Source organism: Penicillium nucicola (assembly GCF_028828085.1).
Source record: "Penicillium nucicola strain IBT 29836 chromosome Unknown utg000002l, whole genome shotgun sequence".
Taxonomy (NCBI): domain Eukaryota; kingdom Fungi; phylum Ascomycota; class Eurotiomycetes; order Eurotiales; family Aspergillaceae; genus Penicillium; species Penicillium nucicola.
The window spans coordinates 220,094-232,712 of NW_026643126.1; the positions used below are offsets into that span (position 1 = coordinate 220,094).

General features: G+C 49.3%; 7 protein-coding genes across 7 annotated transcripts; 3 read left to right on the plus strand and 4 right to left on the minus strand.

Moving 5' to 3' along the window:
• Positions 1–733: 733 nt before the first annotated feature.
• N7511_001834 (uncharacterized protein) lies at positions 734–1,617 on the minus strand (the record flags this gene model as incomplete). The annotated part of the gene is made up of 3 exons (XM_057124259.1): positions 734–1,222; positions 1,283–1,517; positions 1,568–1,617. 3 exons carry the CDS (start codon positions 1,615–1,617, stop codon positions 734–736), a joined length of 774 nt encoding a protein of 257 aa, XP_056986418.1.
• A 578-nt stretch (positions 1,618–2,195) lies between these two features.
• Positions 2,196–3,440, plus strand: N7511_001835 (uncharacterized protein; the record flags this gene model as incomplete). The annotated part of the gene is made up of 2 exons (XM_057124260.1): positions 2,196–2,363; positions 2,424–3,440. The coding sequence occupies 2 exons, from the start codon at positions 2,196–2,198 to the stop codon at positions 3,438–3,440; spliced, it is 1,185 nt and encodes a 394-aa protein (XP_056986419.1).
• A 547-nt stretch (positions 3,441–3,987) lies between these two features.
• ppe1 (putative ribosomal protein/carboxylic ester hydrolase (Ppe1)) lies at positions 3,988–5,467 on the plus strand (the record flags this gene model as incomplete). The annotated part of the gene is made up of 5 exons (XM_057124261.1): positions 3,988–4,169; positions 4,240–4,778; positions 4,831–4,921; positions 4,969–5,222; positions 5,286–5,467. 5 exons carry the CDS (start codon positions 3,988–3,990, stop codon positions 5,465–5,467), a joined length of 1,248 nt encoding a protein of 415 aa, XP_056986420.1.
• A 743-nt stretch (positions 5,468–6,210) lies between these two features.
• Positions 6,211–9,098, minus strand: N7511_001837 (WD repeat TAF5 family protein; the record flags this gene model as incomplete). The annotated part of the gene is made up of 5 exons (XM_057124262.1): positions 6,211–7,246; positions 7,297–8,111; positions 8,161–8,204; positions 8,260–8,398; positions 8,568–9,098. The coding sequence occupies 5 exons, from the start codon at positions 9,096–9,098 to the stop codon at positions 6,211–6,213; spliced, it is 2,565 nt and encodes an 854-aa protein (XP_056986421.1).
• Positions 9,099–9,881: 783 nt separating this feature from the next.
• Positions 9,882–10,088, minus strand: N7511_001838 (uncharacterized protein; the record flags this gene model as incomplete). The annotated part of the gene is made up of 1 exon (XM_057124263.1): positions 9,882–10,088. The coding sequence occupies one exon, from the start codon at positions 10,086–10,088 to the stop codon at positions 9,882–9,884; it is 207 nt and encodes a 68-aa protein (XP_056986422.1).
• A 337-nt stretch (positions 10,089–10,425) lies between these two features.
• N7511_001839 (mediator of RNA polymerase II transcription subunit 11) lies at positions 10,426–10,999 on the plus strand (the record flags this gene model as incomplete). Its single annotated transcript, XM_057124264.1, has 2 exons — positions 10,426–10,503; positions 10,559–10,999. The coding sequence occupies 2 exons, from the start codon at positions 10,426–10,428 to the stop codon at positions 10,997–10,999; spliced, it is 519 nt and encodes a 172-aa protein (XP_056986423.1).
• Positions 11,000–11,262: 263 nt separating this feature from the next.
• On the minus strand, positions 11,263–12,390 carry cap2 (F-actin-capping protein subunit beta; the record flags this gene model as incomplete). Its single annotated transcript, XM_057124265.1, has 5 exons — positions 11,263–11,336; positions 11,389–11,436; positions 11,491–11,760; positions 11,840–12,219; positions 12,362–12,390. 5 exons carry the CDS (start codon positions 12,388–12,390, stop codon positions 11,263–11,265), a joined length of 801 nt encoding a protein of 266 aa, XP_056986424.1.
• Between the last annotated feature and the right edge of the window lie 229 nt (positions 12,391–12,619).

Consider the following 12,619-nt stretch of genomic DNA (forward strand, 5'->3'; position numbering starts at 1 on the left):
TGAACTTTGTTCTCTAGCAACAAGGTCCGGAGTATGTCGAGATGCAACCTCAAGGTGCTGGATCCAGACCATATTCACGTTGCAATAGAGGATATCGAAAAGATTCTTGTGATTAAAAATTCTTCGAGACTCGCGTGCAAGATCCAAATCTCGAATTTGCATCAATGAGAGACATTCCGGCGAAATCTGCCAGCGTGAGATTCTGACCTCGGTTCATATCATTAAACGTGCAGCTTGAAAATCTGCAGTCTGCAAGGTCGGCAGCTCTCTGGACGATCCACATCTTGGTCTTTCAGCTGTTGAATTTTACACCGACATCATCATTTGGTTCTCGTTTCAGTGGCCCTTACATTCCTCCAGTGGCCCAAGTCGATTCTCATACCTGAGGAGTTGGCAAATTGTTAAGTTATATGCGTCTGTTACTTGATCAAGTCACGCTCTAGTTTCTGTTTCGAATAGAGGGGCATTTGATTTCGGAGAATGCTTTGACTAGCCTGAAATGATGTGAGAGTTGAAATATTTAGTTTGGGTCGGATGATCTCGAAATCATGCAGCGTAGTCGGCAGAAGTAGAGTCCCGTGGTTTCATCGCACAGGGTCTTGTCTCAAATAGTAACATATCGCTGGATCCGGTTCAATGATCTGAGTAGGATCTTAGTTATCCACGGTGCCCTGCTGGTAACCGCTCGTGGAACAAACAATATCGACAAGCCTCTGCGATGGCATCTTGCTGCTTATAGATGGGAATAACATTCGGGGTCCCGCTCCATCCCATCCCATTTTGCTTTGAGAATGCTCCTCAAAGCATCAACCTCCTCAGAAAAGGGCGTATTGGACGGACTCCACTCAATCTTCAGTTGTTGGCTGATCGCATCATTGGCAGCTGAACAGTCAACATACCAAGCTGGTTCCATCTGGTACTCGTGAGGCCAAATATTTGATAAGGGAGCCTTCATGGTCGGCTCTTGCTCTTGAACTAATCCAGAACAAGCGAATTCAGAGGTGTTAGATTCAGCGGTGATATCGATGTCGACGGGAGTATTCAGAGTGTTTGATTTGTCACTGCTGAACAACTGGGGAATGTCTAATGATATATCTTGCACCTTTTCCCCAGGGTTCGCAATTTCATTATTCGTAGAAATGTGCAAGAGCTCATGAGAAGACTTTTTCTCTCGTAAATTACTTATCTGCCTGCTTTTCGGTGTCGTTTTCGTAATTCTGTGCTAAAAAAACATAATAAGCACGGCATATATCGCTCGGGAGAGGCTGCAACAAGGTCTTACAGGGTCATCCAAAGTGCGAGCAAGACCGTCACTAAGAGTGCATATTGTCGTGCGCAGACTCTCTAATTTTGTATGGCATTGGATCAAGCTTTCCCGCAGCGAGGTGTTTTCTTCTTCGAGCTCGATAATGCGCTCGTTGTCCGATTTGCAGGCCTTGGCTTTCCGCTCGAGCTGTTTTATATAGTCCGACTGTCGACGACGAAAAGCCTGTTGAGATGTTCGGTTGCGCAGTTTCCTGTTTCTGGTTAAATCATACTCAGGCAGATACCAGTCTCAAAAGCTGACTTGATCTCAATATCTTCGTCCATTTGCCGTGACTTGCGCTTGGCTGTCATTGTATTTTTTCCGCTACGTCCAGATTGAAAGACGTCCACAGCACCAATTTTGACATAAAAGCACAAGAGCCAACCGATCAGGTGATCGCATATTCATAGAGAAAATGCCAGCTTGATTGTCAACGATCCGACTCCGATCTACACCCCGCGTGGGGTATGAAGTTTGCCATCGAGACCAATGCATTCGATATATGGCCAACCTTTAACTGATTGCTTGGATCAACCAAATCCATCGCCTTATTGGAGAGATGATAATACATGGCATTATTGCCCCCTTTCGATATCCCGCTGATCCATAAGATTGTGCGACGAAATTGGCCATTGCAACCATCTCCTCACGGCGCAACTCCGATCCCGAGGCGGAGACCCGCTCCGCTCAGCTGAGCGGAAATTGTATACTGGAGCTCAATTCGCACAACAAACAGCAACAAACTCACCTGAGGGTCATTGTAAGCCTACAGTTCTGGATTCTGTCTGGTTGTACTGTCCGTATTATAAAGTAGACGGATTCCCCCGATCCCACTGTATGTTGCGACGAGTAAATCCAAGCCTTGGGAATTGCGGGATACTCTAGAACCATGTCGATTTCTATTTCTGACCTGGAGAAACAGTTCTCCATTGCCACAAATTCCATTCATATCGACGATCGATATGCCGGGCCAGAGTTGGCGCCTGCAATGCATCCAACAACCACTTTCCGATACCCGTATGATCCCGATGAACTAGAGCCCCAGCAAGCTCTATCGGTGAGTTCGAATCTTGACCTCTTCAGCGTAAAAGCAAGTCTGACCAGGCTGATGTCTTAGAAAACAAAGCACGTATATGCTAGAGTCGCACGGCCAACTAGTTCCCGATTGGAGCTTGTGCTGTCGACAATACTTAAAGGAGAATGTTTGACATATGCAACAGGACTCGCTGCTATCCACGCTTATCTGACCTGTCTCACCCCGAAGAAGGTTGCCATAACGGGTGGTTATCATGGTGCGCACGATGTGCTCCGGATCCAGGAGCGGTTGACGGGGGTCAAAAAGGTCGGATTACACGAGACGGATCAACTCGAGAAAGGAGACGTGATTCATCTTGAAACACCTCTGAACCCGACCGGCGAGGCACGAAACATTGCCGCATATTCTAAAATCGCCAAGGACAAAGGACTATATCTTGTTGTTGATTCCACATTCGGGCCACCATCATTGCAAGAACCATTCCTCTGGGGCGCCGATCTCATCATTCACAGTGGAACCAAGTATATCGGCGGCCACAGCGATATCATGTGTGGTGTAATCAGCACATCTCCGCAGCAGCCAGAGCTGTTTATGAAGTTATGGGAGGACCGATGTGCGCTTGGGAACATCATGGGGGGATTTGAGTCCTGGCTCGGTCTTCGCAGTTTGCGGACACTAGACATTCGTTGCATCCGACAAAGTCAGAACTGCACGGCGCTCGTGAGTTGGCTGTCCGAGATGGTCAACTCTCCAGCCCCGAATGAAGTCAATGCCACAGTTGAAAGTCTGAAACATGCCAGTCTACAAAAGAATGATATGGACTGGCTTGAACATCAGATGCCGAATGGCTTTGGTCCGGTTTTCATGATGATCATGAAGGATCCTCTCCAGGCTCGGCGATTACCGAGCAAGTTGCGTGTCTTCCAGCATGCGACAAGTCTCGGTGGTGTGGAGAGTTTGATCGAATGGCGAAACATGACCGATCCTACGGCTGGAGCGAATATCATGCGGGTCAGTGTGGGCATCGAGACTTTTGAGGACCTGCAAAAGGACCTACAGAATGGTCTGCGGACTCTTGTTGAGGAAAATGGAAACTAGTATGTTGATGGCTGTCTGTTCAACAATATAACCTCTTTCCACCACGATCATAGTTCTGTATGGGTGTCAAGTATGGTATAGCCCCGACCCTGTGATCTGGTTTGAAATTCAGGGATCTGACAGCTTTAAAAATGACCTCGAGTTTTACCTTCAGTAGTATAACGTAGAGAAGATGATAAAACATTGTAGTTGGCAAATGTACCGTGATCGCATCAACCGCTTTGAGCAAACATTAAGCGGCATGAAATCGACTGCAGCGAGCAAGTCTGTCACCGTTATCAAACCACTGCTAAGCCTGCTGTCATCGGCTGAAAGAACCAAAGACTCCCATTGTGACTGGTGAATGCAGAACGCATCGCCCACTGAGCATGCACTTCCAAGGTTGGGCAGGTGGGATATTAGTCAGCATCGCATCTTGACGACAACAACCAGCTCTGCTTCGCTACTCGTTGATTCGTTCGGATCTTTGAAGGCTGGGACTTGCTGTCAGGGTATCCAATTGACGCTTTTTGGCTTTTCTGTTTCTTGTTATTGGATCGACGAGTCAATGAGCGAACTCCAGAGATCCTTCGCCAAAGCCAAATTGGCCAAACTTCCATCCGAGGCCCCAATGCCGGAATCAATGAACGAGGATGCATGGGAGGAAGAATCCTCTACCTCTTCAGTTTCCTCTACGGGTACACTTGTCCCGTCCCCGACACGGCAGCTGTTTGCCCGAGCAGGCCGACGGTTCGTTTACTTCTGTTACTCCGGACCCGATCATCTACCCAGCTTGTCTTGGACTAACATTGAATCACAGGCAATCATCCCATGCATCTCTCTCATGGACAGATTTCTTCAACCAAGAGCTATTCTTGTCCGAAGAAGTGGGCAACATTCACATCACCCACCATGTATATCTCACTCCACCAACTGATAAGGGTCCTCTCTTTGTGATGCACCATGGAGCTGGCTCATCAGGTCTTTCCTTTGCCACATGTACAGAGGAGCTTCGGAAGATTCTTCCAAAGGCGGGGGTTTTGTCGCTAGATGCTCGAAGCCATGGTCGCACTGTTATGACCCCGAGAGACAGCAATACAGACGACAAAGCCCCGTCTACTGCTGCTGCTGCTCACATTGAAGCCTCAGGGGAGACGAAACTTGATCTCAGCCTGGAGACATTGAGCCGAGACTTGGTCTACGTAATCCGCCAGACACAAGCGAAGATGAATTGGGAAACACTTCCGGATATCATACTTGTCGGGCACAGCCTGGGTGGTGCGGTGATCACGGATGTCGCGAAGAGCGGAGAATTAGGCCCTCATCTGCTAGCATATGCTGTGTTGGATGTTGTCGAAGGTACTATTCTTCCTAGTCATCCCTATAGACATATACTCACTGCTATGCCCAGGATCTGCAATGGACGCTCTCCAGAGCATGGAAATGTACCTCTCTACACGGCCGGTCCGGTTCCCATCATTATCGTCAGGAATTGAATGGCAGTATGTATCTTCGATCCTGTTATTACTTCCTTATGCTGACAATGCAGTACTCGCTCTCGTACAATCCGCAATACGACGTCCGCGCGGGCTTCCGTTCCGTCACTTCTATATGAAGAAACCGAGCCCACCGACCCTGCTCGTCCTTGGCTATGGCGCACAAATCTCTCTGCAACGAAGCCCTTTTGGGAGAACTGGTTTGTTGGCTTGAGTCGAAAGTTTCTTGATGCGCGCGGTGGAAAACTACTATTGCTTGCTGGAACCGACCGCTTAGACAAAGAGTTGATGATTGGCCAGATGCAAGGTAAGCACTCGTTCAGCCAGTCAACGCCAGTAAAAACAGTACTAAGGTGTCTTTCACTTGCAGGTAAATATCAACTGCAGGTATTCCCCGAAGCTGGACATTTCGTGCATGAGGACCAGCCTACAAAGACTGCACAAATATTGGCGGACTTCTATAGACGGAATGATCGGAGTGCATTAGTGCTTCCACCGAAGGTTGCTGATATGCAGGCATCAGCCGCAATGAAGAAAGGAACTGGCGCTTGAGGCGGGACAGGAAATTTAGACTGAGGTAAAGGCGCTTCCAACCATTTCATGTCTGTAGTGGCATCCATGGATGTATCTACTTAACTTTATGTTGGTGTAATTGACTATTATCAACTCTTAGAGTTGCAGTATGTAAAAAAGTTTACTGGTTGAGGCCTGGAGTAAATATTTTCTGATAAAGATATTTCATTCTTTGCAGGCATACAGGTCTTCCTAGGTCTCACCTCATCCAAAGCATAAGTATCAATGGTGAGTACATGCAACAAGGAAGAAAAGCTGTCCACTATTAACAAATAGGAATAAATTCAGTCAGCACACTCTCCTGGCTCTGGTCCATTGAAGCCGCACCTCTGGAGGGTGGGATTCTTGATCCATCTGGCAGAAAAATTTGTCCTCTGCGAAAAACAATGATCCTGGCTCAGAGAAGCAGAACCAAGAGATGTACTCGGTGGTTCCACCAGCAATTAACCAGGAACACGTCTCATCGACTGTGACGGTAGACTGAAAAAGATAACAAACGAAGGGCTTGAGTAACAAGCACGAAAAAAGATTTCATACCACTCCACCGTAAAACACCGTAGATGAAGTTGAAATTCCGAACGCCACCAGGGTCCCGCTGATGATGAGCGAGGTTAAAAGACGAGCTTAGTAAAACAAATTTGAAATGTAGAAATTGGGGTATTGTGTTGTCTGAGAAATGGCAAAAAAGAAAAGGTCATCAAGAAACACAGACGAAATGCCATCTACATGGGAAGATAGGCACCACCCGCAATGACCAAGTTCATGTTTGTGAACTTGACCTTGTAAACAGGACTCTTTTTGGTCGGGAAAGCACTGATCTGATCTGCAGTGACGACAACATCCTTGCCCTTTTTCTTCTTATTCTGAGTGGTAGACGTAGTACCAGCATCGAGCTTGGATCCAGCACCACCTTCGCCAATAACGCGGCCCTGGGTGTTTTCCTGAGATTCAGCAACGTCCCAGACACGGACGGTGCCATCAGCTCCACCGGAGACAAGAACAGTAGACTCAACACTCCAGCTGAGAGACCAGATGCCACCTTTACCATGGCCACGCATGCGTTTCAGGAGTCGTCCAGGAGCTAGATCCCACAAAATGATGGTACCTTGGTCATCAGCAGTAGCCAAGAGCTTGCCGTCGCGGCTGCACTCCATGGCGGTGACATTTCCGGCATGGCCAGTGAACATACGGACAGCATTACCAGTAGTGACAGCCCACATGCGGACAGTGTGGTCAGAACTGGCGGTGAAAACATAAGCCGAGTTGGGGTGGAAACACACACAGTCCACATCTTGATCGTGGCCAACAAAGATACGCTGCTGACGAATGTGGTCAGTCACCCACAGGCGGGCAGTACGATCCGATCCACCGGTCACAAAGTATTGACCGAAAGGTCCCCAGCGGAGATCCCAGATGGGGCGATCGTGGCCCTTGTAAACAACCATACATTGCCAAGTGTCCAAAGACCATAGACGAACGGTCTTGTCGGCAGATGAGGAGAGCAACCAGCGAGCATTGGTGGGAACAGCATCTCCTTCTGAGACATCCTCGCGAGCAGAGGCACACGGAGGGAAAGCGACAGCGTAGACAGGACCTGAGTGGCCAATCAGACGGCGAGAGTTGGCGGGCGCGAAGTCGTCAATTTCCGGAAGGGCCCCTTGAATGTTTTTTCCATCAAGACTCCAAACACGAATGTAGGATTGGGCAAAGCCGCAAGCGACGAGCTGGTTGTCGTCGGAAAAGTCCATGCAGTTGATACTGTCGAAGTGTTAGTGAAGCTATAGAAAATGGTCATCAAAAATGCTTACTTGTCCAAGGTATTGTGGAATGTGAACATGCAAACGCTGACGCCAGGGCCTACACCCCCCGTGCGACCCTTGATCTCAAACCGATCACGGTGCTCCATAACCCGTCTGACTTCAAGTTCCACGTCACGGGCATTGGAGGGCGGGAATGGAATATCGGCGCGAGAAGGAGCCTCATCCTCATCTTCTTTCTTGATCATGTGTTCAAACTCCTGGGAGAGAGTGTTGCGGCCAGCGATTGGGGGCTCTTTCGCATCTACCTCTGCAAGTTCAGCGCGCACATCTTCCTCCAGTGTCTGTTCCATTGGGAGCTTTCCGAGCCTCAGACGTGGAAGTGTTCCAGCCATAGCAGGGTTGTCACCGGTGTAAGCGGAGCCAGGGTGGTGACCAGGGATACCTTCATCCTCGGCAGGTGAGCTTTGTCCGGGGGCCATCTGGTTCAACATGGAGGCAAAGCTAAAACGATCATCGGCTGCACGGTCCATGGTCTTCACGGAGCAGAAGCTGCTGAGAATTGCATTCATCACAGAGCCACCCTCCTTGTCCTTGCTCTCGAGGAACTGGAGCAGGTTTGTGTATGCGGGGTTACTCAGGACGACGCGGTACTTGTTGTTGCGGTAGAGTTTGGCAACACTGTTGTCCTGCAAATGCTCTGGCAAGCTGATAGGCTCGAAGTGACGGACATCATCTGTATGCTCAGGCAGGAACATATTCTTGTTGGCCTCGAAGAAGTTCTTGGCATCTTGGGGGTAGAAGGATGTCACCATGTTGAAGAACGAGTAAACAAAGAGCGGCCACAAAACACGACGCAATTCAGGCTGTAAAAGGTTATCATGTGGTCGTTAGGATGCTTCCTGTTTGCCTCACCTTGTACAGATCGAGGTTTTCCTCGACCCAGTTCTTGAGTAAATCTGGACGAGGGATCAGTGAGCATTCTATAGAAGCTTTGTATAATGATGGACATACCAAATCCTTGTCGGGTCTTGGGGCGGGAGTCCTCTCCCAGCTGGGGAAGAGGGCGACCATCAATCTCCTGATTGGCAGATTCCATCCGCAGCATAGCTTCCGTTCGGCTGTAGCCTTTCTTGGCCAGGTAATCAATGACCTGCAAAAGTTTGCACATTAGTAAACATTTGACAGAGAAAAAGAAAAAGCAGAAAGAAAAAGCAGAAAGAAAAAGCAGAAAGAAAGATAAAATGTATCGCGAAAGGGCAGTAGTCTCAGTGGGAAACAAACAGCTTCTGTCCTACGAACTTCAGAGCGCTCTGAAGTACCCCGGATAGGGCGAGTTTCCACTGAGTGTTCAAGATGTGAGGAAGTGCTGGCAGGCGATGGACCCGTTCGGTCAATTTCAGGTCGTCTCGAAGAACGGTTGGGAGCATTGCAGGTAGTTCGAGGGGCTGGCGGTGACGACGACGGTGTTGGCGCCCCGGCTCTACTACTAGCACCGACATTATTTTTGTGGGTAGGCCGGGAAGGATCCCGAGGTGTTCGCGAAGAAGATACTCTCGCGGTAGACCGTGCAGAACCATCAGATATCGTTGAAACGCGTGGATAAGTAGCTGAAGCCCGAGGTGTTCGCGCAGAAGATCCTCTCGCGGTAGACCGTGCAGAAAAATCAGATATCGTTGAAGCGCGTGGAGAAGTAGCTGAAGCCCGAGGTGTTCGCGCAGAAGATCCTCTCGAAGTAGACCGCACAGAAACATCAGATACCCCCGAAGTGCGTGGAGAAGTAGCGGAAGCCCGACGTCCTCTGGTACCAGCTGGAGCTGGTGACGCCATAGCTTGAGGCCCTGAGAGGTCATTGGGATGCGCAATTTCGAGTTCGGGCGAAGACTGTATCATTTCCCTCGTCTTTTTTTCACTGGCTGCAAAAGCAGCTCGCTTATTTCTGACCATGGCGAAATCTTTTGATATCTCGAGACGGATGCGAATGGAGAGGAGTGAAGGGACAGGACAGGCAAAATTATCGAGGCCAGGAGGATGAGTTCTGGATTTGATAAACCAGGAGGGCAAAGTAAAGATGATCAAAGGAAGTCAGACGCAGAATAACAATGTGAAAGATGCAGGGTAGATTCGAAGAGGCAATGCCGAACGTGCGTACGAGTGATTTGAGAAAGAACCTTGAGACAAATCAAGATTTTCGACAAACGATGAGTCGAGGGAGGAGCAAGAATAAAGCCCAATGGAAGCAAGATGACTTTGGATGATTTCCTCTCTGAACTTGGACATGCCTAAGCTTTCTGGAAACAACAAGCGTGGCCTGCAGACACAGTCATGGCCACAGGGTGCCTTCCACTGCGCATCTCAATTGAACCATCACTAATTGCGCTTTCCAACAGAGCTTGTGATTTCAACAACACGTTGATCTCCGAAATGGGTGACCATGTATCAGCTTCCCATATGCAGCCCACACTATCCATATGGCGGACACTGAAACAGAGTGTCGTTGTCCAATATCAAGAATGTGCACCACCGAGGTTGCTCTACAGCCTGACAGCATAGGCTGCTGAGAATAATGACATCTGTTCGATCCAAATCCTCCATCGAAAACAACCAAGAACAAGGCAATATGGACAAGGAAAGACTCAAACACCTACAATTTGATTCAAGTTCTGTTGCGACATGGCACCGCTGGGTGGAGCCGACGGTCCTGGTCCCGGCGTGGGAGGTTGATGAACGGGTGTACCAGACAAGGGCTGCTGGGAAGCCATTGACATGCCGGTGCCATTAGCACCTGGTCCCATACTCCCACTGCGAGGAGCAGGGCTCGGGGCCCCGCCTGGGGCGGACATTTTGGACGAAAGGTGGTCGGGTCTGTCTCGCTATTGTTTCCGGACAAGGAGCGACGAGTGACAAAGCGACGAGAGTGGCCGGCAAGATCAGGACTGATATGGTTGGCGTCAATTGCAACGATGTCGGCCTAGTGATGACGGCGATGAAGTGGAAATTGCTATCGCGACTTCAAGCGCGCCTCACCGCCTATGAAGCTGCCCCGGATTCAACACGTGATTCCGTTCACGATCTCAACTTTTGATTCTCTGCTTAGACTGCACCGATGAGCTTGTGTTTACGATTATAATTCCACCCCTAAGCCTTGATACCTCTTTGTGGTCATTCATATCAGCCAAAATGAGCGACAAAGCCCCATCAGAGCCAGAGGTCTTCACGTATTCGGATCGCATTCAACAGCTCAATGAAGTGGACCAAGTATTTCTCTCAAGTTTTTGATGGCAGGAAACCACTGCTAATGATAGTCTCGTAGGATGTGACCAAGTTAATTCATTCAGCTGGCCTCGCCATTCAAGCGTTGACCAACTCCAAGCCTGTCCCCACGGATTCCTCCCCGACACCAGATGGCTCGCTTGACTCTCACAAAGCCAGGTTCAAAGAGGCGACTAGTCAATACTTTGCGCTACTATCCTCGATCGATGTTCGTCTACGTCGCCAAGTCTATGCACTAGAGGAGGCCGGTTCCCTCGGACCAGATACCGACACGGGCAAGAGCGCCAGGACCGAAGCCAGCACTGGGGCATCGAATTCTGCGAACCCAATGGATATCAGTCGGCTTAACAGCCGGAAGGACACAACTGGAATGGACAAGGAGGCAGAGGTCTGGGCCGCCGCTCGGCAGTTTGTTGATAGCATTCCGAATCCACACGATCAGGACAAGGCCAATGATCTGGAGAAGATGCAGGTGGATTGAAAGGACAATGGCGCTCTACGCGCAGATAATGGTTGATTTATGCTTTTATGTGATACCCCAGGCTCTCTGTAGCCGCAGCCATTGAGACCCCAGAATACATTGACTTCCTTTCAGGGAGCAATTACAAGTATTGACAATTGTATGAACCAGTATTCTAGCATGTTCGCAGAACTAAGCTATGCAAAACGAGAACGCAATAAATCTAGTTCCGAAGTCATCGACCCAGCTGAGTGTCGATTTTCGGACAAAAAAAGGGACTGCTTCTACTTCTGCATAGAAGCGATCATCTCCCGCTGTGTCGCACGATCTCTGTTTGCGTCGGACAGAGGTCCCAGGCCTGGCTATGAGTTAGAATAGTTGTTCAATCAACAGAGGATAAGGCAACTTACTTCGAAGCTCACCAACCACATCCTTTGCCTTGCCAAAGTAGACCTCCTCTGTGAGTCAAGATTAGCATATACCCCAGAGCCACCAATGTGATGGGGACATACGTAGCAAGTTCCGCATCTTCAGTTCCATATCCTCGACTAGCCTGCCAACGTTGGCAACATGGCTACCATCCGACTCAACAGGCAGATCAACCTCAACCTGTCGAGTCATGTTTCCGCTTAGGTCCATATCACCTAGCGCCTCGGTTTTGTTGGCAAGGTGGAGGATCACCGTGCTGGTAAGCTTATAGTGCGACATACGAGCGCGATCAGTGGCCTCGAAAACGTGGATGCTGTCCCATTCCCCAGAACTTGAAGCACCGGGTGTGACACCTGTACACAGCAACCGTCAGTCGAAATTCCAAGAAGACACCCAATTTCAATTTCCCTCCCTCTCATCACTTTGACATACCTTTCTTCAGCAGGATCACACCGGCAAAGCCATCATCCAAATCCCAAAAGTAAACACTCCCAACACCACCCTCATAGTACAGCTCACGGTAAACATCAAACGACTCATTAGCAGCAACCTCAAGCTTGCGCACACGCTCGCTAGGAACAGTCCCATCCTCGAGTGGAGGATCAAACTCATTACTCCATGGTGAACGGTAGCTGTCACCGTCGCGATTGTAGTCGCAGAGCAGGTAGTCTCTGTTCGTCTTGGGACAGCGGCGGATCTCCAAGGGCTGGTCGACGGAGGAGAGGAGGTCTTCGGTGAGGTCAGGAACAATTGAGGTAATTGCTTGCAGATTCTTCTTGGTATCGCGCGGGTTTAGGCGTCGAAGGAGATCGCTAGAGGGTGGTGGTCAGCTTGGTTGTTCCCCGTGCATGGGGCGGGGTTGGGTCGGGGATGTCGATGGGGTTTGGTGACATAGAGGCGGGGGAGGGGAGATCATTGTAATCTTGTTTGGGCAGTATGAAAGGTTTTACTCACAGCGCGCTGTCAAATTGAGCATCGGCCATGGTTGCGGTGGGTGGTTGTCTATAGCTCTGTTGCGATGCGGGATGGCGGTGATCTGAGGCGGAGGTGCGTGCAGGTTTCATGTTGTTCGTGGAATTACCAACTTTCTACTCTTCATCGACAACTCTCCAAAGAAACTACACCTTATTCACTGAGAATTTGTACAAAAAGGGAGGTCTTATTATGTTCATTCAAGGATTCAAATTGAATCCATATCCAACGCCTGTCGCT